Source organism: Microtus ochrogaster, linkage group LG4, assembly GCF_000317375.1.
Source record: "Microtus ochrogaster isolate Prairie Vole_2 linkage group LG4, MicOch1.0, whole genome shotgun sequence".
Lineage (NCBI taxonomy): Eukaryota > Metazoa > Chordata > Mammalia > Rodentia > Cricetidae > Microtus > Microtus ochrogaster.
The window spans coordinates 3,637,120-3,664,959 of record NC_022030.1 but is presented as its reverse complement, the minus strand read 5'-3'; the positions used below and the strand labels follow the sequence as shown (position 1 = coordinate 3,664,959).

At 44.0% G+C, this 27,840-nt stretch overlaps 1 protein-coding gene across 2 annotated transcripts in view; it reads left to right on the top strand.

Annotated features, from left to right (window-relative positions):
* Positions 1-872: 872 nt before the first annotated feature.
* The window catches only part of Slc18b1 (solute carrier family 18 member B1), a 30,489-nt gene continuing 3,521 nt past the window's right edge, over positions 873-27,840 (top strand). Inside the window, exons 1-10 of one of the 2 annotated variants that reach the window (XM_013351405.2) lie at positions 873-1,217; positions 2,318-2,457; positions 9,981-10,076; positions 10,407-10,480; positions 12,306-12,453; positions 15,663-15,819; positions 22,028-22,164; positions 23,629-23,730; positions 25,662-25,753; positions 27,135-27,230. In XM_013351405.2, the coding sequence (XP_013206859.1) occupies positions 1,178-1,217; positions 2,318-2,457; positions 9,981-10,076; positions 10,407-10,480; positions 12,306-12,453; positions 15,663-15,819; positions 22,028-22,164; positions 23,629-23,730; positions 25,662-25,753; positions 27,135-27,230 (1,082 nt within the window). In that variant the 5' untranslated portion in view covers positions 873-1,177. Of the gene's footprint in view, positions 1,218-2,317; positions 2,458-9,980; positions 10,077-10,406; positions 10,481-12,305; positions 12,454-15,662; positions 15,820-22,027; positions 22,165-23,628; positions 23,731-25,661; positions 25,754-27,134; positions 27,231-27,840 lie in introns of those variants that run through there. The other variant, XM_026786380.1, reaches the window with a different exon arrangement.

Below are 27,840 nucleotides of genomic sequence, written 5' to 3'. Positions count from 1 at the left end.
AATGAAAGAAGAAAGATTGTAAAATAAATAATTGAAAGCAAAATCTTCTGTGGGCAGAGGTTAGGTCGGAATGAGAGCTCAGTTAAATGGCATTGGTGGGATTGGAGAAATGGCTCAGCAGTTAAGAGCATTTATTGTCCTTCCCAAGGACCCAAGTTCAATTCCTAGCACCCATGTGAGAACCATCTTTAACTCCATCGCCAGCGGGAAGCAATAGCCTCCTTTGGAATATACACACAGACCCACACAATAACCCTCTCTCCAGGAACCATGCAAGGCTCGCGTTGCCTAAGTACAGTTCTGTCCCAACGACTCTATTGTTAGAACTCGTAGAGCTGTAGTAAAATATGAATCATGCCTATCATATCTGCTAGGAGGTCGGCATGCTGTACAAGAGGTACATTCATATTAACATCACATCGCCTGCAGGAGTGTGATTCTTCCCCTTGGCCGAATTCCAAACTTAAGCCCTTCCCCAAAAATAAAAAAGGAAAAGACAAAGTGAAAGCTAGATTTGTGCTGGGACACTTTGAGTGGAGAAGGGGTACACATCCTTGCATCTCTTATCACTAAGGCGCACAACCAGGCTGCTAGCTCATACAAGCCTTATGATCCCAGTTGTGGAGATAAAACTAAACAAAAAACAAAAAAATAAAATAAATAAATAAAAACCAGACCTAGTCATTGAAAGACACAGAAAGTGAGCAAACATTTTCTAACGCCGATGCCTGCATCCACAGAACGTCCCCACAGCCAGGCTTCCTGGCGCTCCTTATCTTTCTTGCAAGCGTTTTTTCTGCAGGTGTCACACAAAGTTTCCTTCACTTCCGTTTCTGTGGTGCCTGTCCTTCAGCGATCACACACACCGTCACTCCCACCCTTTAGGTAGGAGCCTAGTTTTCTTTAAAGAACCCAAGATCTGTCTTTCCCCACTTTATTCGGAACCCAGAGGTTGAGCCTGCGATCCGCATGGGCGGGGACCCCAGCTCCGCCCCCCACCCGCCCTCGCGCTCCTTAGTGCCCTGCTCCAGGGATCTGGAAGGGTTCCTGCAGCCGGCGCTGATCTCCGCCACTGGACCGGGAATGCGGAGTCCAGGCCCGGTAGAGCGACCGCTGCCTGCGCATCCAGTCCGCGGCGGTTGAAGCCGGTGTCGCCGGCGAACCGAAGCAGCCGCTCATGGACACAGCGGGGTCCCCTGCTCCCGCGGGGACTGGAGGTGACCGTGATCCGCGCAGTCGCGCGCTGCCACTGGCTTTGGGCCTTTCTCTTTAACTAGGATCCACTATGCTTAGCTTTGCTTTTATTTCCCCCTATTCGGAGACCTTCAACCAGGGTGGTGCCTGACCTGTCGACGGAGTCCAGGCCAGCGTTTCTTTTCTCCGATTTGGGAACTGCATATGCATATATGCCATGCTTTTTAAGTAGGGTGTTTCAGAATGCCTTCAAATCAGCACCATATCATCTGGCCTAAACTGTTTTCTTTGGTCTCGGGCTGTTCCCTTGCCTTCTCCTTACGTTTAACGTTCTCTCGTTTCCCTTCTTTAATTCGAGCATTTATAAAGAATTCTAGAGACTTTCTCATCTTGCACCGGAGTTTTTCTCCGGGCCTACAGTGGCTACTTCTGGAAAAACAGCAGATCAAATGCATTTTCTTCTTTTTGGTTACCCCTCAGAATCATTCAATTTAAAAACGGCTAAAGAATCTGCTTGGACATTTGAAACTGAGTGATTGATTGGTTCTTTGTCAGTTTAAATATGGGAGCAAATGCTTAATGAGTTGATTCAAAAAACCTAGTAATTAGTATTGGAAATGACTTGATTATGACCTTCTTCACATACTCGTGAGTCTTGCCTTTCTAGAATGTTAAAGTTCACCAATGATAATGACTGCTGTTTAAACATTTAAATCCTAACTAAGTCTATGTAGCCCGCGAAACCAATACCTTGAGAAAATGAGGCGTCTTTCTTTAGAGCCCTATGCCTCTATTGACAAAGTACCGTGGTGATTATCACTGTAGGGAATTTCTGGAGTAGACTTACAGTCTCCTTGCTGTCTCACTGGAAGGCAAGGTAGATCAGATGGCTTATTTTCTGCACTTGAAATTCTAACAGAAGGGTCTATGCATGAAAACAGTGTTCCAAATTTGTAGTGATGTTCCAGGATTGTTTTGTTGGGTCATAGCGGCTATATTTAGAATAGCCTTTTAGCTCAGCAAGTGTGTTCAGCGTCTACGTACGCCACAGTAAAATGTCACTTGTGTGTTTTACCCAGAATCCCAACTACACCCCTATAATAGCAGTCTGCTTGCCTTCAAGGGGACGGCTTTGGAGGAAGTGCACGAGAGACATCCGGGAGACTTTCAAGAGAACAGATTTACGTACTGGTGTCAGCAGCTTCCATGAACTTGGGTTGCATGATGGCCTATTCCATCCTTGGACCGTTTTTCCCCAAGGAGGTAAGACATTTTTGTATCTGTATAAACTAAATGTTAGAAAGCACTTTAGTTATCTAATTTTAAGGATATGAATGTAAGATTATGGGGAGGGGGTGTGGCTCACTAGTCAAGAGTGTCCTGCTCTTCTAGATGACCTGAGCTCACCCAGCAGCCGCATCAAGAAGCTCATAACCATCCTTAACTCTGGGTCCAGAAAAATCTGGTGCTCACATGTAAATATCTCCATCTAGACACTTATGCACACACACATAATTAAAATTCTTCAAAATAAAATATAAAAATGTGCCTACAGTATAGGTACTATGTGTGTGTGTTATATGATGATGTGTATGCTGTATGTATGTATGTGTTGGGGATGGATATTAGCCAATTTATGCACAGAGGTTAGAGGTCATTGTCAGGCATTTTCATTAAGACGGGGTCTCTTACTGAACGTGGAGCTCACCAGTTCAGCTTGACTGGCCAGCAAGCAAGCCTCTGCCTCCACCCCACAGGGCTCCTTTTAGAGATGTGTGCCGCCATTTCCCCGACCCCTTCCAGGCTCCTATTACAGATGTGTGCCAACAAGCTCAGCGTTTTATGTGGGTCTTCCGAGTTACACAATAAGCACATTACCTAGCGTCATCTCCCTTGCTCTCTTCCCCTGCCAAAAAATATTTCTTAATGTTTAGTATCAGAAAAAAGAACATCCTCTTGCTGGGTAATTTCCAAAATCGACTTGACTTTCTAAAGATTATTTATTTTACCATGAAGTTTGATTAATCTTTACTTGGCTCCTATCGCTGAAAAAAAGATTCACCAGATGCCAATGTTGCCAAAAGTCTATACCTCTGCAGGCTGGTTTGGGGAATATATATAGTCCCAAATATAATTAGAATTAGATTGTTTGTAGCCAAGTGTGGTGGCTCACACCTTTAATTTGAGGACTGAGAAGGCACAGGCAAGTGGCAGATTCTAGGAATTTTGGGGACAGTCTGGTCTATAAGTGAGTTCCAAGCAGTCATGCTGTTAGAATTTGTCTCTGAGGGTGGGTTAGGCCAGAAGATTCATTCTGAATTTATTATGCACTGCAGAAGTAATATTTACACAAAAGGAAGTAATCTGATTCACGTTGTCAGGCTTCCTCTAATCTTTGTCCTTTACGTGGTATTAGGAACCGTAGCTGATGGTACAGAGGTCCAAGAGGAGTATGGCGTCCATGCATGTAAGACGGATTGCAGGGAACTAGTTTGGACAAGTTAAGACAATATATCCACATGTTTGTTTTGTGCATCTTGCCAGCGTTTTGGTCCACACAGCACACTGATAACTTCTCAGTTCTCAAACTGCCTTAACAGCACGCCATCTTTCACTCGGTGAGCTACCAGAGAGGCTTTTCTGCTAAAGGAACAACGTGGCTCCATATCCATACAACACTCATGGTTTCTAACACATGTTGTCAGCCATTTGGTGCCCACAGCCATCCCATAAGGAGAGAGAATAGCGCAGATCTCACTGTGTTATGTTAAAATAGCAATCTCAGAAATGAAGGGTTTTCCCAGTTAGTCCAGTTTCCCTGGAGGGTTAAGTTCCTACTCTGGGTTCATTGAGTTGTAGATATGCCCAGGCAAAGAAAAGCCAGCAAGTGTCCCGGTCTTCTTTGTTCATCAGGAACCAAAAAGATGAAAAAAGGATGGGAGGAAAGAAGGACGAGATTCGAGTCAGATATGGGGTATCCTTTAAGATGGCCAGGAGTGATGATGCTGAGGAGGGAGGGATGCTTGCTTCACTGTCCTTGGGCAGAATCAAGCCAAAGAGAAAGGCGTGGTACTGAGACTTTTTCAGGTGAAATGAGGTGTGGCGTGAGAAAGAGAAGCTTCTATGGTAAATAGCAGAGAGGAGGGCGTCATTGCAGATGTGCTCAGGGGAAGAGCAGAGTGAATGGCATTTTATTTATTTATTTATTTGTTTGTTTGTTTGTTTGTTTATTTATTTATCTTTTTTGGTTTTTAGAGACAGGGTTTTTCCTGTGTAACAGCCCTAGCTGTCCTGGAACTTACTTTGTGACCAGGCTGGCCTTGAACTCACAAAGATTCACCTTCTTCTGCCTCCCTGGAAGGTATGCTCAGGACTTGCTCGACGAAGAGTATCAGCGATTTGGGTTCTGTGAAAAATAAATGATGGGAGCCACTAAGGCAGGAGTTCTCGACCTCCCTAAGGCTATGACCCCTAAGGCAGCGTTCTTAACCTCCCTAAGGCGATCACCCTTCAATACAGTTCCTCATGTTGTGGGGAATTCCCCAACCGTAAAATTATTTTCGTTGCTGCTTCATAACTGTAGTCATGAATTGTAATGTGAATATCTGATGTGTCGGATATCTGATGTGCCTCCCCTGTTAAAGGGGTCATGACCCACAGGTTGAGAACTACTGCTCTAAGGTTCTAGAGTGTGTCTTAGTTAGGGTTTCTGTTGCTAAGATGAAAGACCATGACCAGGAAGCAAGTTGGGAAGGAAAGGGTTGATTTGGTTTACACTTCCACATCTGTTCATCACTGAAGGAAGTCATGTCAGGAACTCAAATAGTGCAGAAACCCAGAGGCAGGAGCTGATGTAGAGGCCATGGAGGGGTGCTGCTTACTGCCTTGCTTCTAATGGCTTGCTTGGCCTGCTCTCTGACAGAGCCTGCTCAAGGGTGGCTCCATCAACCATGCCCCATCAATCACTAATTAAGAAAATGCCCTACAGGCCTGCCTATAGCCTGATTTTTTTTAAAATTTAATTTATTTATTTTTATTTTGAAACAGGGTTTCAGTCCTGGCTGTCCTGGCACTAGCTCTTGTAGATCAGGCTGGCCTCAAACTCACAGAGATCCGCCTGGCTCTGCCTCCTGAGTGCTGGGATTAAAGGTGTGTGCCACCACCACCAGGTTTATATCCTGATTTTTATTGAGGCAGTTTTTTGAGTGTTCTGTCATCATATACACCTACAGGCCAGCAGAGGGCACCAGATCCTATTACAATCTAGTAGCTGTGAGCTACTATGTGGTTGCTGTGAATTGAACTCAGGGCTTCTGGAAGAGCAGCCAAAGGCTCTTAACTGCTGAGTCATCTCCCTACTCCCTGAGGCTTTTTTTTGTTTGTTTGTTTGTTTGTTTTTTTGATTTTTCAAGACAGGGTTTCTCTAGCTTTGGAGCCTGTCCTGGAACTAGCTCTTGTAGACCAGGCTCGTCTCAAACTCAGAGATCCGCTTGCTGAGGCATTTTTTCAATCGTGGCTCCTTCCTTTCCAGTGACTCTGGCTTTGTCAATTTGGCATAAAACTAGCCAGCACAGAAGGGGAAAACCAACAGAAATTCAGTTTCTCCTGTGGCCTCAAAAAGCATAGTGACGTCCCCCTTTTCTCCAGCAAGCAGTTCTTCCGTGGTAGCCACAGCAGTCATGACTGTCACCTGGAGATATCGCAGTCCCAAGACTGCCCCATGCCTTCAAATGCCAGCGGCAGATGCCGTGTTGTCTAACCAGGATCTTGTGACTGACTATAAGTTAGGGTGCATACATACCCTCCTTGGATTCAATTGATTTGCTTAATTGGACACAGAACCCAGGGAAACACTTAGGGGTACGGATTTATTATGCACGAGGTAATGCATTGGGTGACATGTTGCGCATTAGGAGCATCCACACTTTCAGCTGTGTAGAAACTCTGAGCCCTGTGTTTTCAGGGCCTTGTGACCATGATAGTTTACGGACTGGGTGTAGAACGTCAGTCACGCATGACAGTCAGGTTCTTTTTGTTCCCTTTATAATATTCTTCCCCTCAGGGTATGAGACAGAACACAGCAGGCAGAGACAAACAAGAAGATCTTTTTTTTTTTTAAAGGTTTCTTTATTATGCATCCTGTGTTCAGTCTACATTTTGCCTGCACACCAGAAGAGGGCATTAGATCTCATCATAGATGGCTGTGAGCCACCATGTGGGTGCTGGGAATTGAACTCAGGACCTTTGGAAGTGCTCTTAACCTCTGAGCCATCTCTTTAGCCCAAGGCAGGGAGATCTTAATGGCTCACTAGCCAGCTTCGTTTAGCCGAATGCCAAGCTGCTTCAGCTAGAGACCCTGTCTGAAGGCCATGAGGAGAGCAGTAGCAGAAGACACCAATGTCCGGCTCTGGCCTCTTAGGTAGGCTCCTACATGAATGCACCTGTGTAGTCACATGCTTGTGTACTCACACACACACATACACACACACACAGACTGTGGTTAGAGGAAAAAAGGAAAAGAAACGCAACCGTGGCTACTGTAGAGAACACAGTTTTAAAATATGAAAAATGCTGGGTGGTGGCGGCGCACACCTTTAATCCCAGAACTCGGGAGGCCGAACCAGGTGGATCACTGTGATTTCAAGGCCAACCTGGTCTACAGAGTGAGTTCTAGGACAAGCTCCAAAGCTACAGAGAAACCCTGTCTCAATATATATACACACACATTAATTTTTAAAGATTTATTTAGTTTTTGCGTGTATGTATGTGTACCTCATCCATGCAGTCCCTCAGAGGTCAGAAGAGGGTAGATTCTGCAGCACAAATTCTAGTTGGTCTTGATAAACAAAACTCGGAGTCAGATATTAGGGAGTGAAAGCTGAAGGGTCAGAGAAACAATGCAGCCAGCCACTAGAGAGACCTTTACTTCTCCTAAGTCCTCATCTGAAAATGCGATCCTGTCCTCAGACTGCACCTCCCGACTGCCTCTGTCTCCACCAAACCTCAGACTGCACTGAGCTCCTGTTTCTTCCCGCCATATTCCTCTCTCTGCCCAGCCATATCACTCCTGTCTCCACCTCCCTAGTGAGGAGCTTAAAGGTGATCCCAAGTGCTGGGATCATCTTTGTGTGAGCTCCCTTTCTTTTAGACAGATTCAATCTAGTGTTGCCCAGGGTGGCCGTGGGTGTGTGCCACCACTCCCTGCCTTCTAGTGGCTTAGCTCTGCACTCTAATCATCAGGCGAGCTTTATTGGCTAAGACACAAGCAAAATATCTACGAGGTTCCCTGGAACTGAAGTTATGGATGGTGTGAGCCATGCAAGAGCAACAGCTGCTCTTAACTGCCCATCCGTCTGCCCATGCCCAAGGATGCATTCTGGAGGGTTTTCAGATACGTGCTCCTGTGTAGAGTTGTTTGACGCTGTGGCAAAGGACGAATTAAAACCACTCGCCTGCCCATAAATACTCATAGCTAACACAGCCTGACACAGAAAAGATGTGTAGAAGTGACTGCTGACTCAGAGGAGAGCCACGTGAGGGTCAGGCTTCATCTCTCAGACCAAGTTGCATAGTTCATCCTTAAAAATTGTTCCTTTTTTTTTTTTTTCGGTACAGGGTTTCACTATGTGGCTCAAGATGGCCTAGTGTTTGCTATGAGAACTGGCTGGCCTCAGACTCACAGAGATTCCCCCTGCCTCACCCTCCTGAGTGTTGGAATTAAAGGTGTGTATCACATGCTCAGCTAAAAGCATATTTTAACCCTTAAATGGATATAGCAATAGCCCAGTGTGATGATCTGAGGCAAGACAGGGAAAATTAAGGGAACGTTTGCATGGCTATTGTAAAGACGGGTAGAGTGCTCCTCTCCTGAGAAGCACACACCCACATCTGGGTGTGTACAAACCCTTCCTAAGTGCCTCTCTCCATCCCTAAGCTCCACCCCCTCTTTCTCTCGCCACTGTCTATTCTTAAATCTATTTAAAATATAATAAAGTCCACCTGTACCTCATACTAAGCCCCCACTTTGCTTCATATTGACTTGTCTTTTTTTTTTTAAAAAAATATTTATTTATTATTTGTATAGCATTCAGTCTGCATGCCAAAAAAGGGAATCAGATCAAATTACAGATGGTTGTGAGCTACCATATGGTTCCTGGGAATTGAACTCAGAACCTCTGTAAGAGCAGCCAGTGCTCTGAACCTCTGAGCCATCTCTCCAGCCATTTGACTTGTCTTGAAATTCTTTCTCTACAGTGAAGTAAAGAATGCAGGCTTCAGTCTGGGGACACAGCTCAGTTGGTAGCGTGTTTGTCTAGCACACATAAAGCCCTGTCTTTGGACCCAAGCATCATATGAACATCACATAAAGGTGATGGTACAGGCCTATAATCTCAGCCAGCACTCAGGAGACAGAGTTCTGCAGGAGAATCGGGAGGAATTCAAAGTCATCCTCAGCTATGTAGCAAGTCATAGGCCAGCCTGGACTACATTGAACCCTATCTCAAAAAACCATAAAAAGATAACAAAATAAAAAGAAGCTTGGCTTCAGCTGAGTAGAGGTCTCTGAAAAGAACTTCCGAGGCTCCTAGAGGGGGCAGCAGAGAGCTCTGACTATGGCCACCACCACACTAGAGCTCACAGGGCAGCCACCTCACTGGGGCTCCCAGGGCAGCCATACTTGCATCGTTAGGAGCTGAAGAGATAGCTCAGTGGTTAAGGACAACTTGCTGCTCTTGCAAGGGACATGAGATCAGTTCCCGGCACCAACACAGTGGCTCACAACTGCTTGTGACTCCCAGGGACCCCGTGCCTCCATAGCCTCCTGCACACATGCGGCGCACATACCTACACTCAGGCACACAAACAGAAATAGATTCAGAATAAGGGCTACGTCATCTGTCACAAAGTTCAGAGGTCCCTGGTGGAACAGGCTATAACGTTAATAATTCCAGCACAAGGAGAGTGAAATACCCTGGGGTGTCAGGAGAGTGTGGACAGTGGGGAGCATCCTCTGTCTGCATTGCTAACAGGAAGGCAAACTTTTCCCAGGTTAAACACGGCAGAAGTCATGGAGCAGACTGGTTGGGCCCTCACATGATGCGCATGACCCCATTTGCCATTCATGGGATTTCCGCTTCTTGAGGATTTTTGGTTTTGTTTATTTTCTTTGAGAACTGACAACCGGCATGTGATTATTTTTGCTTCTGTTTTTGGTGGAGATGCAATTCTGTAACTAAAAATGTCACTAAAAAGGAAGTCGGTCACATCAAGTGTTTCCTGAGTCCCGTGACTGAAAGAAGAGTCCAGGTTTCCTCATCTGAAGTATTGCGTGTGTGTGTGCGTGTGTGTGTGTGTGTGTGTGTTTAACAATCTTTAATACTGACTTTTATCCAGATAAAGGGAATTCTTTATAGGCATCCTAAGTGAATTATTTCATATCAGTGTCTAGATTTTACAATCTGCTTTCCTGTTTTTCCTTACCCTACTTGTTTTAAAATAAACCTTTTAAATTACAGAAATTGAAAGGGTTGAGCAGAGAGATAGAGTAGGGGCAGGAGCCACCAAAATTAAGTATGTATGAAAATGTTATAAAGAACCTGCTACTTGGTAAGTTAATATCTACAAAAAAAATGTCCATTCTATGGACATTGTAGTGCCTCCCCAAATCTTGGAAATTACTATACATACATGAAAGTCACAGGGTGCTGTTCTGACCCAATTCTATTGTCTTCCCACCAATGCTGTTTCGCGTTTCCAATTTTATTCCCATTTCTGCTTCTTCTAAGGCAGAAAAGAAGGGGGCCAGCAACACCATGATTGGAGCGATCTTTGGATGCTATGCTTTATTTGAGTTGCTGGCATCTTTAGTGTTCGGAAAATACGTAAGTACTGGTGTTCATATACATATTTTAGCATTCAAAAATCATGTGGTGTGTTACTGTAATTTACCAATCTAGAATGTCTATGTATATAGAAATGATAGTATTACATTTATATGAATTATGCCACAGTTCTATCACGGTGGTTGATTAATTAGTCCCTTCCATGTTTATATACAGTTTGTATTACAGTTCTTTAAAATAATTAATTTAAAACAATAACTACACATGCTTTCCTGCAATTTTCTATGTTCTAACCTAGTGGATTTGTTTATGTAAATGTAAACTCGTTGAAGCAATCCATTTATTGCTCCTCTTTGACTTTTATTATAGCTTGTACAGATTGGAGCCAAATTTATGTTTATAGCAGGGATGTTTATCTCAGGAGGAGTTACAATTCTCTTTGGGTAAGTAACTTTCTAATCCGTTATGAAACATTGGCGGATTTCAAAGTCTATTGGCAAAAATGTTAACGGGTTTGAAGTTTTTCTCAAACTTTTATTGTTCCTTGTGTCTGATGGGGGTGCTGACACGTGGAGGACAGAGGACAGAACTGTGGCGTCGTTCCTTCTGCTCCACCTTTATGTGGATTCCAGGTATTGAACTCAGGTTGCCAAGTGTGTGGTGTGAGCACCTTACCCACTGAACCAGTCACTCACCCACTAATGGCTCTCTTTTGTGTTTTGTTTTTAGAGACAGGGTTTCTCTGTGTAGCTTTGGCTGTCTGTAGACCAGGCTGGACGAGAACTCACAGAGATCCACCTGCCTCTGCCTTCTGAGTGCAGGGATTAATGGCGTGTACCACCACCACCCAGCAATCAATGGCTCTTTAGACCCATCAGTACCAAGCACTACTCTGTTCTCAGATGAGGGACCCGTGAGTGGTGCAGGTGGGTGGGCAGCAAACAGAAATGTCATTGACCTTAAGAGAGCTCTCCAATGTGACCTGCTAAGCTGCCCGTTGAACCAGACAACGTGCTGCACACCTGGAATCCTAGCACTTGGGAGGCAATGGAGGAGAACTTGAGTTCGAGGCCAGCCTAGACTATGCAGGAATACCCTGTCTTAAAACAGCAAGAGAGAACAGAACGGTGGCTCCCGAACTCTTCCACCAGGACTCCTGTGGGTGCTCATGATGGGAACTCAGTAGTCTTCTGAGTCACAGAGACTCTATTTCTTACAGGATCAGCCCAGAGACACCTGGCTACAGATGCTGAAACAGCATCTTCAGAAATCTTTCTTAGCTTCCTGCTTTTCTCCTCTTCTGGTGCAATGTTCCTAGACAAGAGCCCTAGATCCCTCCTTTTTTCTTGTTGTTTTTGAGACGTTGTATCACTGTGTAGCCTTGAGTGGCCTGGAACTTGCTCTGTAGACCCAGATAGCATTGAACTCACAGAAATCTACCTGCCTAGGCCTGTGAATGCTGAGATTAAAAGTGTGGCCTTGCTCTTTCATATTCTCCGATAAAAAGTGTACTAACTGTTTGCATAACATTTACATTGTACCAGCCGGGCGATGGTGGCGCATGCCTTTAATCCCAGCACTCGGGAGGCAGAGGCAGGTGGATCTCTGTGAGTTCGAGACCAGCCTGGTCTACAGAGCTAGTTCCAGGACAGGCTTCAAAGCCACAGAGAAACCCTGTCCCGAAAAACCAAAAAAAAAACAAAAAAAAAACAAAATAAAAAACATTTACATTGTACCAGGTTTCAAAAGTATCCAGGAAGTAACTTAAGGGCTATAAACATTGTCTCTGAACAGAGCACTTGCCTACTACTGTGGGTGAAGCCTTGGGTTTAACACAGCACCATAATACACCAGCAAATATTTAAAAATACAAATGCACTTGGTGAGAAGAGCATTGGTTATAGCAGGCAATATTTTTTTTTTTTTATGTCAGGGACTTGAGAATCTTCTGATTGTGATACCTAGGGTGAATCCTGCCATCACAGTCTTCCCTAGGTCCAGGGGATTTCTGATTTCCAAAGAGGTCTACTTAGTCTTATCATCTCAGAAATCTCAACAGAAGGGGGGCAACTAAGCTGTCGTTATGACTCGAATTGTAGCAAACATAAAAAAAAAAAACAGCAATTCTCTGTAGAAAGTGTGACAAACCAACTCTTTAGAAGATTTCCAAAGAGACTTTATCTAATAACTTTAGCTAGTACGGCCATCTTCAAGAAGCATAGTGTATTAAAAAATTAGAACCAGTTTGACACTTGTGTTCTTTCTCAGTGTCTTGGACCAACTTCCAGAGGGACCCATATTTATTGTCATGTGTTTTCTGGTGAGAATCGTAGATGCCATAGGCTTTGGAGCAGCGATAACAGCGTCGTCTTCTATACTGGCGAAGGCTTTCCCAAATAATGTGGCTACGGTCTTGGTATGTAATTTGAACTTTTTCTTACTTTCCTTTTCATGTGGCCAGAACATTTGTTTTATCTGTTTCTATATGCTTTCCGCCACTCTCTTGTGTATTTTCCTCCTTTTATCATGATTTCTATTTCCTGAAGTAAAGTATGAAAATAAAAAGCACAGCATTTCTGGGTGTGGTGACATATACCTGTGAGCCACTACTTGGGAGGTGAAGGTTGGAGCATCAAAAGTTTGAAGCCAGCGTGGGAGACACAGTGAGTCACTTTCTGGAAAACAAAAACAAATAAATGACGACCCTCTGAAATGTTTACCTAATTCTTTTTTTGTTTGTTTAGTTTTTGGTTTTTCGAGATAGGGTTTCCCTGTAGCTTTGGAGCCTGTCCTAGAACTAGCTCTTGTAGACAATGCTGGCCTCAAACTCACAGAGATCCGCCTGCCTCTGCCTCCCGAGTGCTGGGATCTAAGGTGTGTGCCACCACCACCCGGCCTAATTATTCTTTATCAATAAAAACTCCGGAGTCAGATATCAGGGTAAGAACCTGAATCATCAGAGAAGCAGTTGAGGAGGGACAGGTGACCTGTTTTTTTCGTTCCTCCATCCAAAAGGGCCGAGACCCCCTCTAATTCCTGCCCTACTACTTCCTATCTATCTGTCCTCAGTCCTCCAACACCTCTATGGTTAATTTTGGTCCCCTAGTAGCTAGCTCCACCCTCTGATTCAAAGCAAACGTTATTGTCAAAGAGCAATCGAAATGTCATATGACAACCGTCTATGACAACTCTAGCATGGGAGGAGAGGGTTTAAAAAGACGGTGAAGCCTGGGATGCTGGCTCACGGCTTGAATCCCAGGCCAAGGTCAGGTGGATCTCTGCGATGGTCCACAAAGCAAGTGCCAGGCCAGTCAGGGCTACACAGTGAGATCCTGTATCCAAACAGAGATGTAAAAAGGCAGTGATCTCGAGTGTCTTAGGTGCTCTTCCTGGTCTCTGTATAGATACCTTGATGAGGAAACATTGGTCTCAACCATTTTTTAAAATCGCCCTTAAAATAATTTTTAAAGATTTGTTTTCTTTTTTAAGTTTTTGCGCATTTTGCCTGCATGTATGTATACATACCACAGGTGTTCCAGGGCTTACAGAAATCAGAAGAAGGGATCAAGTCCCCAGGAACTGGAGTTACGATGGCTGTAAACTACCCTGTGGATGCTGGAAACAGACCTCAGTGGCTTCTGCATGTGTCAGCTTGGTTGTTTGCCAGCCTTTTCCACATAAAACTTGTGGACCTTTCAAAGAGCTGATGTTCTGTAAAACACCCAGGACAGTGCTGTCCAGGAAATCCCTACAGCGGTGGCCGTCATCCACTGACGTTCGAGATCGGCAGGAGAAAGTAGACTTGCCCTCCTGATCTTCCATATAAAGTTGCAGCCAAAGCCAACGCATTCCACATGTTAGTTAATCTCAAGGGCTCTGTGTACTCCAGGATCTTAAGACTGAGGTTGTTATCCAGGGGTGTATTTAAGGGTTTTAAACGGTACAATGTCCTTAACAGTAATATCTTTTCCATAGGACTGTCTTATTTACCTTTAGTTAATCTTATATAGGATAAAAGTTAAAAGTTATAAAGTGGAATATATGATACAGTAAATGTTTGACATACCTTTGCTGTTCTGACTTCATATATTAATCTGCTGTCCAGGCACCCAGTGCCTGAGCTGCTCCAAGCGGCTCAGTATCGCAGGCTGGTTCCCAAGATTGCGTATCTATGCGCACACGCATGTATATGTGCATATGGAGTGCAGCATGATTCCCCTCTTCTTTTCATTACACATGTCATGGCTACTCACACCGGTTAACAACTTCTGATTAAACTGACAAGTTCACAGGCAAGGTCTTCGGTGTCTATGTATAAAAACCATCCTTATTCTTTCTTTCTTGGCTGTGTACAATTCCACTGTACTGATACAATCTTCTTTATTTAAATTGTTAGTGAGTATTTAAAGGACTTGCATCTTTTTGTTTGTTTGTTTGTTTAGAACAGGGTCTCACACAACTCAAGCTGACTAGAACACTCAGAAGTTGACCCTGAACTCCTGGTCTTGCTGCCTGCCTCTCTTTCTTCTGGGTGCTAAGATTGCGCCAGGTGCCTGTCACCACACCTAGCTTGACATTGCAAACAGTGTTACCACATCAATGTATAAACAAACATGTGTGCGTATGCGTGTGTGTGTGTAGGTGTGTGTGTGTGTGTGTTAAAACCCCCTTTTCAAGTAGTACTCTCGTAGTTCCTTTATTAAATTTTTTAAAATTTCATACATAAGTTCCACCCTGCTCTCCTCTTTAATTTCTGTTTTTGTGTGTGTGTGTGTGTGTGTGCATGTATGTATGTGTATGTAGCTGTGTGTATATGTGTGTATGTGTGTGTATGTCTTTGTAAATACAGCCTCAACCGAGTCCATTTACTGTTGCTGGGTTGGATAACCTACCTATCAGGGGGCTCTCCCCTGGGGGAAACTGAGTCTCGCTTTCTAGGAGCGATTGATTGCCTGTAGCTCTTCATCTGGGGATACAGCTTTGTTAACTACCCCCATCCACTGACATGTCAGACCGGTAGTCACTGCTTACCTTGTTTAGGCGACAGTATTGTTGAGATTTTACGGATGCAGCTTTCTTGTCGTGTGTAGAGGATACTGTCTGGCTGCAGCTGGCCTGGGCCTCTGGCTCCTACAGTCTTTCTGCCCCTTATTCCGTGGTGTTCCCTGAGACTCGGTGGTAGGTGTTGTGATGCGGGTGTGTCAGCTGAGCATCCTCCGGTCAGTTGGCTTTGCATTCTGACCACTTGTAGGTCCCTGTAGGGGTCTCTAACGGCTCCAAAAAGAAGCTTCTTTGGCAAAAGGTGGAAACTACACTTACCTAGGAATGTAAAGATAAATATTTTGAATGTGGTTACAAAGTCCACTTGTTTGGGAAAATGGCAAATCGTAGGGTTTCCTCTAGCGTCCATGACCTCACCAGCCACAAGTAGGCTAGGGCTACAGTACTAGGTACTATGAGGCAGGATCTTACTATGTCACCCTGGCTGGTCTGGAACTCACAGAGATCCATCTGCCTCTGCTTCCCAAGTGCTGAAATTGAAGACATGTGCCATCATGCCTGACAGTCGAATTCTTCAACTATAATACAATTTAATTTTCTTTTGTTTTTTTTTTTCACTTTTAGGGGAGCCTTGAGGTTTTTTCTGGACTGGGGTTGATAGTAGGTCCCCCTTTAGGTGGCTTTTTGTATCAATCCTTTGGCTACGAGATGCCTTTTATTCTTCTGGGGTGCCTAGTTCTGCTCATGATACCACTCAACCTGTGTATTTTGCCTAGTTACGGTAAGTTCAAACTTTAATACTCATTTTAGAATTTTAACTTTACTTTTGCATCCTTGTAAACAATACATTTACCATATATTTTGTGTAACACCTCTTTGTAGGACCCTCAAGAACTGGTTCTGTTTCCTAAAATATGGATAAATTAGTTTATGATAATTTGTGCTTATAAAGGACTAGGAATGCCGCTCAGTTAGTGGAGCAGTTTCTTTTTTCTTTTGGTTTTTCAAGACAGTGTTTCTCAGTGGCTTTGGAGCCTGTCCTGGAACTAGCATAGACCAGGCTGGTTTTGAACTCACAGAGATCCACCTGTCTCTGCCTCCCAAGTGCTGGGATTAAAGGCCTGCGCCACCACTGCCCAGCTTAGTGAAGCCCTTTTCTAGCATCCATGAAGCCCTAGGTTTGATTCCTAGCTCCAAGTAGGCCGGACACAGTGGTGCATGTCTTCAAAGCATCCTTAGCAACGTTTTGAGTTTGAGGCCAGCCTGGGCTGCATGAGGCCCTCTCTTAAATAAACAAAACAAAAAGGCTTATCACAAAAATTTCTAGATTTTAGGAGAAACAAATAATCAATTTCTGCTCACAAGCCATTATCTCATTGGACTGAACTAAATTTTCACCAGAAATTTCTGTGGGCAGCACAGTTTGTCTACAAGGCTGTGAAGGCGAGGGAAGATTCCCAGAAGTCCTAGGTCAGCTTTGTTTCCTTCCTTTCTTCCTTCCTTTCTTTTTTTTCTCTTTTCTTTTTTTGGTTTTTTGAGACAGGGTTTCTCTGTAGCTTTGGAGCCTGTCTTGGAACTTGCTCTTTAGACCAGACTGGCCTTGAACTCCCAGAGATCCACCTGGCTCTGCCTGCCAAGTGCTGGGATTAAAGGCATGCGCCGTCACCACTGCCCGGCTCTTTCTTTATTTCTTTATTTTTAGTGAGGTCTCTCTCCATAGCCCTGAGTAGGCAGACTTTCCTTTTTGTCTCCAGTGCACAAATAACGATGCAGAGACTTATTGTTAACTATGAAAGCTCGACCAATAGCTTAGGCTTGTTTCTCACTAACTCTTATAACTTAAATTAACCCATTTCTATTAATTTATGTTTTGCCTCATGGCCTTATTACATCATCTCGGTATTGCCTGTACTGTTTCCTCTGTGTCTCCGCCCTTCTTTTTCCCAGCATCCTCTGGGCCTGGAAACGCTTTCTAGCTATTGGCTGTTCAGCAACCATGGTGACACATCTGCACGCAGGAATACTCCACAACAGCACTGGGAATCCTGGAACTCACTAGCTAGAACAGGCTGGCCTTGAGCTCGCAGAGATCCTCTGCCTCTACCACTCCTAACTCTAGGCCAGCTTTGTGTACCCAGGGAATTCCAGGCCATCTGGGGCATAGTGTGAGACAGTGTGTCATTCTGTCATAAAACATTCAACATAGGAGGACAAGGCCAATTCTTCCTTCCCAGTGGGCCTTCACCTGTCCGTATAGCAGTGACAAGAATACAGGTCTCTGGCAACAGTGACGGGAGTCAATCTGGCTTCATACTTTTATCCCTATATAAATCAACCTTCCAGCATATTGTCGTGAGGGTGCCACATGCTGGTAAGAGTTAACCAGTGCAGGGAACACAGAACACCTTGCTCCATTAGGTAATACTGTGGCTCATTTGTAGTTCTCTTTGTCCAGATGAAATTTACCAACCAGGGTTATGTTCACTGTAAGCATTGTTTTTTAATAGGGTTGATCAGTAGCGTACACTTACCAGGTTAGTATTTAACAGAGCTGGAGAGTTCGCAGAGAGCTGGGAAACGGGGCACAACAGAGCAGGAGAGAGGCAATACCACAGTGCACCACAAGGGGGCCGTTATCTTCTCTGCACTTGTAAGGAACCGTTTCTTTTCCTTGATTTAGCATCCAGTTTGTGTCCTGGTTTGATGGATATTGGACTGAGAATTAAGAAGTAGTCAAAAAGAGTCCTGGAGATGGAGATGGCTCAGTGGTTAAGAGCCCTGGCTGCTTCTGCAGAGGACCAGGGTTCAAGTTCCAAAACCCAAATGGTGGATCACAACACCTGTAGTTCCAGACCCAAGATAGAGCATCTTCTTCTATCTTCCACAGCACCAACAACACATGGCAGCCACATGGCACAGACATACACAGAGGCAAAGCACCATACACATAAAATAAATAGATAATATGTAAAAAGAGATCATCAATAATAATAAAGGTATAAAACAGGTAGAACTACTATAATTAAAATTATTTAGAACTTAGAAATTCTTTGTTTCTAGAATTTTCTACTTGTTATGTACTTATTTATTTAAGTATTATCATTATTTTGCTTTTTTGAGACAGGGTTTCTCTATGTAGCCTGGTCATTCTAGAACAGGCTGGCCTTGAACTCAGTGACTCATCTGCCTCTGCTGGCACTAAATGCATGTGCCACCACTGCCCAGCTCTGTTTATTATTTTATATAGCACTGTGGGCAGTATGGAAATACAGCCTCAGAAAGCAAAACCATTGCACTTGGAAAACGCTGAAGGAGTAGATTATAAATGTTCTCACGACAAGAATTGACGAGTGTGTGGGGTAAAGCATAATGTATTTGATAAATACTCGTTCTGTTACACACCCATTCACACATGTGTGCAAACATCAGTGTCATTCACTGCTGATTGACATGATTTTTACTTGTAAATTAATTTTTTTTTCTGAGACAGGGTCTTGCTATGGAGCCGCCGGAACTCACTTTGCAGGCCAGGCTGGCCCTCCCGTCTCTGCCTGCAGCATGATGGGATTGCGGGCAGACTCAAAATCTAGTCTTTATATCCTGGAAACAAGTGCTGTCTCCTGAAAGCCTTTTGAGCAATTGCCGGGTGGAAGGAGAGCAATTGTCACGTGGTGTGGACTCTGAACTCTTCCCTCCCTCTGCCCACTCAGCCTGTGCTCTCTGTTATCTTTCCTGAGTGGTTTTCTCAGGCATCCCCTTTGTAGGACAGGGTATCCAGGACACCACACACGCAGCTCTTTTTAATGGACTCCACACGTTCCTGTCTCTGTCACCTTTCAGGGCAGGTGTTTGTAAATCAGGGAGTTCTGTCTCTCCAAGGAGAATAATCCTACCAGGATTTGGAGGAACCTCGGAAACCCGAAGTACCCTTGAAATAGTCTGTAGATTTTCCTATGTTCTACCCAGCAGGTTTCACTTCCACCAGGAAAGTGCTCCTTTTCACAAGTGTTTTTGTACATTCGTTTATTTTAAATGTAACTATTTTTTAAGTTTACTTGTTTTATGTGTTTGAGCGTTTTTGCCTGTGTGTTTGTCTGCGCCCCGTATGCATTGTTGGGGGCCATGGCACTAAGGTCCTGAGCCCACAGATCTCCAGAGAAACCAGGAACGTTAAGCATACAGGATTGCCTTTCCAATGGGAAAGGTGAAAAACCTGTTCTGTCCTGAACGCGGAGAAGAGACTTGGACATGATCTGGTGATCTGTGTTATCTGTTGGGTCAGGCCATATCCAGTTCTTACAGCCAGGCCAGAGGTGGCTAATACTTTAAATGACCCTTATAAACAGAGGCTCCCCCAGGCTCCTACCACCAGGACAGAAGACAGCCAATAGCCCAATCACTTCTATGCTATTTGTATGGGCAAGATCAGATCGATCCTTAGGCCTTTAAACTAGTTCAGGCAGTGAGCCTCTAGAACCCATCTTCCTGGAAGAAAGGCCATGTACCCTGAGCTGCATTTCCATGTAATTGCATTTCCTGTGCACCAGGAATTGTATTCCACCAGGAAACTTATTTTTCTTTTCTTTTTCCCAAATTATCCTGGACTTAAACACTTTGGCAATAAACCACCTATAGTTAGACTCCCCGAGTCTGATCCAGGTTGATGAAGTCAATCTGCACCGGGTTTTCATTCTCATCTCTCTGCGGTTACCTGTATGACACATGCCAGCATCTGCGTGTCTACTGCCAGTGCCGACAGAGGTCAGAAAGAGGGCATCATATCCCCCAAACCGGAGATAGAGATAAATGTGAGCGGCCATGTGGCTGCTGGGAACTGAACCCCTGTCTTCTGCAAGAGTTGCCATTGTTCTTAACCACTGAGCAGTAGACTGTTAACAGATGAAGCTTTTTGTATGCCAAAGAAATGTGATAGACTAAAAGAAAAATCTTCTATAGTTAAAAATTATTTTAATCTTTATTATTTGTTATTGTTGCTGTTTTATTTATTTTTTTGGTTATTCAAGACAGGTTGTGTGTGTGTGTGTGTGTGTGTGTGTGTGTGTGTGTATCCCTGGTTATCCTGGAACTCTCTCTACACCAAGCTTGCCTTGAATTCAGAGATCTGACTGCCTCTATCTTGATCGTGCTGGGATTAAAGGCATGCACCACCAAGCCCTGTTATTACTATCATTTTAAATTATGTGTCTGGGTGTTAGTATGAGTGTTTAAGTGCGGATGCCCACAGAGGCCAGAGGCATTGGCTCTCTAGGAGCTGGAGCTACAGCTAATTGTGAGCTACTACATGTGGGTACTGGAAACGGAACTCTGGTTCTCTTGCAGAGACGTGCTCTCTATGGTTGAGCCATCTCTCCAGCCCATCTTTTGTAATTTTCAATTCATTCAATACAATTCAAAGCCCATACCTGGTTGACTCCCTGCTGGCAATATCTCGTCATGCCACAAGGTGGCAGTTGTTCCCTCTCTGAATTGAAACAGGGATTGCATTTAGGTCTGAGAAACAGGCTGATAGTCTTGACTTAATATCTGTATTCTGAGAAGCCTCCTGAGAATATTACTGAAAATAGCAGGAAGTTCGTACACTCTTTGAACTTTCGGACTTTGCGTACTCATGGTCGTTGTGAGTATGATGAAAGCTGTGGGCACAATGGGGGTCAGGGAGGGCTGACCCTGACCTTCGGTGAAGTTCTCACGTCCTGTGTTGTCTCTGTCCCGGATCGCAGTTACCAATCTAACCATGCTCCTGAAACGAGGGCGACTGAACTCTGCGCCAAGTGTCTGAGCTGTACTTTTTGTGAACTCCGTAGTGATTTCTCGAACTCCTTAGGAGTGTTTTAAGGGTCACACAGTCGCCGCATCATTTTTCAGAGCGATCTTTTCTTAAATAATCTGCCTTGGAGCGAGGGCAGAGAGATGGCTGCATGGTTTAGAGCGCTTGCTGGACCGCAGGACCGGGGATCAGTGTTGAAAATTTCTTAGAGAGAATAAAGCAGTCACTGGGACCGGAGGCTTGCAGGTAGCCACCCTGCTCTTCAGAAGGGCATGAACATGGGGCTGGCTATTAGGAGGATGAGAGAACTGGTCCTAAATGACAAAAGTAGTTCACACAAGATTCAGTAATACCTCCTCTCAGTCTCCCAATGTAGTGTTTATTTTGCCCTCAGAAAATTAATTGGGTTTTGTCTTACAAAATAAAGTTGAATCCCTTTCTCTCTCTCTCTCTCTCTCTCTCTCTCTCTCTCTCTCTCTCTCTCTCTCTCTCTCTTTTTTTTTTGTTTGTTTGTTTTTTGAGACAGGGTTCCTCTGCAGCTTTGGTAGCAGTCCTGGAACTAGCTCTGTAGACCAGGCTGGTCTCAAACTCACAGAGTTCCTCCTGCCTCTGCCTCCCAAGTGCTAAAAATAAAGACTTGTGTCACCACCGCCCCGCCCCGTGAGTTCCCCCCTTAAGGGCACATACATCCTTGGGGAAGCTCCAATGATGCTTTTTCTGCCGCTGCGAACTGCACACTATCTCATCCAGGTGGCCTTCCTTCCAGATTGCACCTTCAAATCCTCCTCATACTCCCTGATTCCAGCTAATTCTCTTTGCATTTGAAAACTTAAGGATTGCTGTTTTAATTTGGGAATTTGCTGACTAGTTGTAGGTAACCCAGGCTGACCTCACACTCACTGTGTGGCCAAGGGTGACCTTGACTTCCTGATCCTCCTCCTCCTATCTCCCAAGTGTTGAGAGGACAGGTGAACTGCCGCCCTGTGAGGAGAAAAGTCAGTCTTACGTACAATCCACTGTGACTTCCAAAGAGCTTAGAAGCTAATGACAACGATAATATTTAATTTCAGGCAATTCAGAGGTGCCGTTACTTTTACTTCCAGATAGTCTTATCAGCTTTGCCTCTCAAAGTAAGTTAAAAGATGAAGCTAAGGGACATTGGTTGCTATGATGCACTTCTGTGTTTGTTTTTAACCCCAAGAGTCGGATCGAGGGGAACACTCCTTCTGGAAGCTTGTCACCTTACCCAAGGTTGGTCTCATAGCCTGTGTCATCATTGCCCTCAGCTCCTGCTTCGGTTTCCTTGATCCGATCCTCTCTCTCTTCGTCTTGGAGAAGGTGAGCAGCCGGCTGGATCTCTGCTTTGTACAGTGGCCCTGACTGCATGCCCTTGGGCTCTTTCTTTTGGGAAAGACTTTCAGCTGCTGCCAGAAGGGGGTAGACAGGGAGCTGTGCTCTCAGGCCTGTGTCTTCCTCAGCGATATTCCTTTGAGGTAGGGGTGTGACTCTGTGATCTGGGGTCTGATCCACTAGGAAGAAAGGAAGAATCTTCCTCTTGTGTCCCCAGTGCTTTGTCTCCTCCTATAGAAAACCTTGTTCACACCACTCCAGCTCTGCGAGGGCATCCCTCGTGTTTGCTCAACTACCACACATTTTCTCCTCTTGTGTGAGTTGTAATGAGGCATTAGGGGTGCTCGTTAGGTCTTTCGATGTGATATATCCTTCCCTCCAAACGCCCGCTGAGTCCACTTCCTTTTTAGCTGTTTGTTTTATAATCAGGTGGCCATGTTCTATACTACAGAGTAGGAGAAAGGAACCAGAAGTCTTCATTGCTGAAACATGAGCGTTGAATTCATACTAGTTAATTTGCTTTTCACTGTGACCCATCCCCTCCTGACCCCCTCCCTCTGAGAAACGAAACCTAGACTAGGCTAGAATTCAAGAACATCATTTAAGAAGCTTTGTATACGAATCTTTGTATGCATAAAATTTGTGAAATACTATATATGAGAATACAAATTGTAGAAATCAAATTGTATGTTTAATATCAAATGCTATTAAATCAAACTTCTGGGATGTCTAATAAGTGGTTGGAATTTTTTTCCCTCCTGGAAAAAAGTATTTACCCATTTCTGGTACAAAGTAAGAAAAAGTCAAGAGGAATGTGATAAAAGCTGATCTTTTCGTTTTATTTTTCAAGCTAGATTTTCTCTGTGTAGCCCTGGCTGTCCTGGAACTCCCTCTGTAGACCAGGCTGTCCTCGAACTAACAGAGATCCAGCTGCTTCTGCCTCCTGAGTGCTAGGATTAAAGGCATGCATCACACTGCCTGGCGGAAGCTAATCTTAATTGTTAACTTGATAGGATGGAAAAGCGCCTAGGAAATTAGTAAAGCATGTCTCTGGGTATTTCCAGACAGCACTGCCCAAGCAGCTAATGCCCTGACTGTGGGCTGTACCATCCCAGAGGCTGGAGCAGGGATGAAAAAAGGGACAAACAGAAAAAGCCAGTTAACACAGGCATCCCCTCTCTGCTTCCTGGCTGCTTTTGTGTAAGCTCCCTGTTCTCCCACACCCTCCCCACTGCAATGCTCTGAAACCATGAGCCAAAGTAAATAATCCCCCCCCCTTTACATTGTTCTCTCAGGTGTCCTAGTGACAGCTATGGACAGCAAAACAGCACAGAACCTGGGTGTTACTGATGGACTTCTGTTAGTAGAGCTGGGGAAGAGGAGGAGGGAAGAGGGTGTATCTTTTTAAAGAGAGACTTAACACGCTGCCTTAATGTGGTGTTTCTTTTCCAGTTCAATCTGCCAGCTGGATACGTGGGGCTGGTCTTCCTGGGTCTAGCTCTATCCTACACCATTTCGTCTCCACTGTTTGGTCTCCTCAGTGACAGGATGCCTGTAAGTACACTGACATATTTGAGTTGCTCTCACAAGTTTAGATCTGTAGTCACTTCTCCAAGAATTCAAAAGGTCCCTTGCTTAAAGCTGACACCTTCAGTTGGCCTGGTAGAGAGACTTCGGTGTCTCCCAGCCTCAGTCATTCCTCTGAACATAGAATTTCATATGAAGAAAAGTCTGGTGCTAAAACTGCTGGAAACTATTGGATCATGGGATGATGATGATGATGATGATGATGATGATGATGATGATGACAATGATGATGATGATGTTTAACACAGAGCTTCATATACAGCCCAGACTGGTCTGGAACTCATTTCCCTTGCTACAGTTTTCCCAGAGCCAGGATTACTGTCTGTTCTTGATGTGACAAACCTGGCTTGAATTATATCTTCCAGAAGCTTCCTTAATGACCCAGACAAAACAAAATAGAACAAAAACCCTGATCCTAATAACAAGGACAGAGTCTTAGGCTCCTAAAAGTTATTGAACTTGATCAGATTGTAGTACTGATGGGGGGAAATTGTCTTAGAAAGTGGGTGCGAGCGTGCATCAGCCATTCCACACCCGTCTTGAAGTGCATCCCTTCTGCTCCCTTTCAGTTTGGCCTAACCCAGTCAGTCCGCATGACTGGTATCAGAACTAGTGCCTTTCCTAGACCTCCCATGTCCATGGCGCTTCTGCAGCTATAGTGCTTAGAATTTGTGTTTTATCTCTTATTAGCTTTGCATACATGAGACCTACATACTATGGGGAGTCAGTTATACAAGTCACAGAAAGTTAATGTTTTCTCTTTTTGAAAGATTCATCTTCATTTTTTGTTTGTGTGTATGTTTATGTATCTGTGTGCATGTATACCACATGTATATGGGTGACCTCAGAAACCAGAAGAGGGCATTAGATCTCCTGGACATGGACTTGTCGCAGTTGTGAGCCACCTGATGCAGGTGTTGGGAACCAAACTTGGGTCTTTGGACTCAAGAGGATTAGTATGGCTTTAGCATTTGTAAGTGTTAATATTTAAATAGTAATCTTGTCTTGGTACTATATTGAGAGAACTCTTAACCACTGAGCTATCTCTCTAGCCCCCCGAAAGCTAACATTTTTTAAAAAAATTATTTATTTATTATGTATACAATATTCCTTCCATGTATGCTTGCACGCCAGAAGAGGACACCAAATCTCATTATAGATGACTGTGAGCCACCATGTGGTTGCTGGGAATTGAACTCAGGTCCTCTTGAAGAGCAGTCAGTGCTCTTAACCTCTGAGCCATCTCTCCAGCCCCGAAAGCTAATGACTTAAACAACATTTGGAGCTGAGTGTTAAGAAATAATCCCACACTTCTGCAAGATCCAGGCTCCTGTTTGGTGTTTGGAGGCACTTCCGATTCACAGCAACCCCACTTGGAGAAGTGGGAAATATTCCCAGAGGCTTCTTTTGTAGGGGTGCTCTCCAGTCATGAGGGTTCTTCCTTCCCTGCCAGATCACCTCTCCAAAGCTGACTTCCGTGTACCATCAGACCAGGCAGTAGACTAGAGTGTGAATCTCGGGGTGGGGGTGAGGATATACACTCATTCACTGTGTAGTAGGTACTTTGAAATAATGTCTTTTGCCTCAGTATTGGGACACATTAACAAGTTCCTCGAGGTGACTGCTTTTTGATTTCTTGCATGTTTGGACTGGATTGTGATGTGCAAAGGTTTTGTAATGTACCCCCTTCCTGGGAAACATCTTTGCTCATCCCATCATCTTGCAAAATATCCTCCTTGCCTTAAGTTTATCGTCTGCCTATTTTATCTTAAATGTAAAGTTTCATTTGCTTCAATGTATTTGGATTTTTGGATGTCACCGCTCTAATGATTTTTTTTAATATTGTTTGATTACAGAGGTTCCTTTGGATTAAACCTTGAACTCTTTCTCTTTATTAGAATCTAAGGAAATGGTTTCTGGTTTTTGGAAACTTAATCACAGCTGTGTGCTACATGCTCTTAGGACCTGTCCCCATTTTGCACATTAAAAGGTAACTTTTCTTATTCTGTGTTTTTGGAGAAGTACTTCTAGTAATTATTAATTTTTAAAGTGGCTTAGTACTGCAAGCATTGCTATTTAAACAATGGCTTTGACTTAGGATGGTGTTGAACTGTCTGACTGATAGTGCTTTATTTACTAGAAGGTGGCAGTGGCTTAACAAATCTTAACACATGGAATCTTTATCTAGAATGAGCTTGTTTGTTTTGTTCTGTTAGCTGAGGCTAGCTTTGAACTCATGTTCCTCCTGACTCCGCCTCTCTGGTGCTAGGACGATAGGCTTGCACCACATTGCTGGGTTTTCTCCCGTGTTTGAACTGCACAGTTGTTTGGAATCATTTTTACAATGGCATTCATTGCTAACAGCCTTCGCCTGGATACTTGAAAAGAATACAGTTTTGTTTTGTGTGTGTGATTCTTCCTTCTCATTCATTGAGAGGGGAACCAGGTCTTTTATTGTTTCTGTGTCATCCTCAGCATGTAGTAGTTGCTCATTAAAGCCTATTTGCTATAATTTATTTATTGAAACAAAGCTAGCCTCTTGGCAATTGCACATGCTTCTGGGATAAACGTGGCACTACTGGAAGAGAGTGATGCCTAGTCTTTTGGGTCTGTGTTTGAACTTTGGCTTTGTCACTGGCAGTGACATTGGTAGTGGAACTTGGACAAATCACTTAACTTCCAAGAGCCCAAGCTTTCTTGTCTATAAAAAGGAACCAGGACTAGCAACATGGTCAGCACACCAAGATCCTTTAACTCCAGGAGAGAACTGATTTATGTGTGTTGTCCACTCATCTCCACACACACACACACACACACACACACACACACACACACACACACTATGGCATACTTCCCCTTCAAAATAAATAAATGTATTTTTTAAAAGGAACTAAAGTGAATGCATGCATGACAAGAATTACATGCATTACATGTCTGTCAGCCCCTTAGCTGGAGTCAAACACAGAGCCACTGTCAGTTTCTAGTCTCTTCCTTTGTCCTCTCCCTTCTTTGCCATTGTTTACTGGAATTGCATGGTGGAATGATTAGATGAACAACAGCATTGATGTTGGAAGGATTTTGTTGTGGTGGGAGGGCCAGCTGGTTACAGATGTGTAATATATATGATTAAACACGTGTATAGGAAATGTGGGACCAAAAGTGACTTCAAATGATGCAGGAGTTGCTTTTGCTGCAGAAGTGAAAGGTGCTAACATGAGCTCTCACTGAACGGAATGGGACAAGATGGAAACACGAGCCAATCGAGTCTACTATCTGCCAAGCTAACGTCTCTGCGATCCTGCTCTCTTTGGTTTTTAGTTTGTGTCTCTTAAAATACTAACTATTTCATTCCCTCCACAATGCCTCTGCAGTCAGCTCTGGCTTCTGGTGCTGGTGTTGGTTGTAAATGGCTTCTCTGCTGGAATGAGTATCATCCCGACTTTTCCTGAGATGCTCAGTTGTGCATAGTAAGTTTCCGGGCTGTTTGACGAGCTCCATCGTCATGGGCGTGGTGGCTGCAGTGGGGTGGAGTAGGTAGCAATCCGTCTCACCTCATTTGTTCAGTCCTATAGAATGTTAGATATTTGTCCAGCAGTAAATCTTAGTGATTTCGTAGCATATAAATGTTGTGACATGAATCATATAAGTAATAATGAAATCATACTGAAAATGACATAGTGACATTAATATGCTAAAAGGAAGAATAGGTTAAAGAAATGCTTGGTTTCTTGTATATCTCAGGTGAGGGTTGTGTGTGTGTGCATGCGTGTGTGTGTGTATGCGTGCGTGCGTGTGTGTGAATTGTTTTAAAAGTCCAGAACCAAATGGAGAAGTTTCATTCCTGTGGCAGGGAGGAGAATCATACAAGAGATCAGGGTGACCATTCATCTGTCACTTGGCCATTGTTCCTTTGCATGTGGGCATATTCATGAACTTCTCCAGGTCCAGGTCCTATGTTAGTTCTAGTTTCTCCAGATCACGTGTGGTTTATCTTCATGTTTCTATGGCTATGCTGGGACTTCTCAACAATGCTTAGAGGAAAAAGAGCAGCCTTTTCTTTTTTCTTTTTTTTTTTTT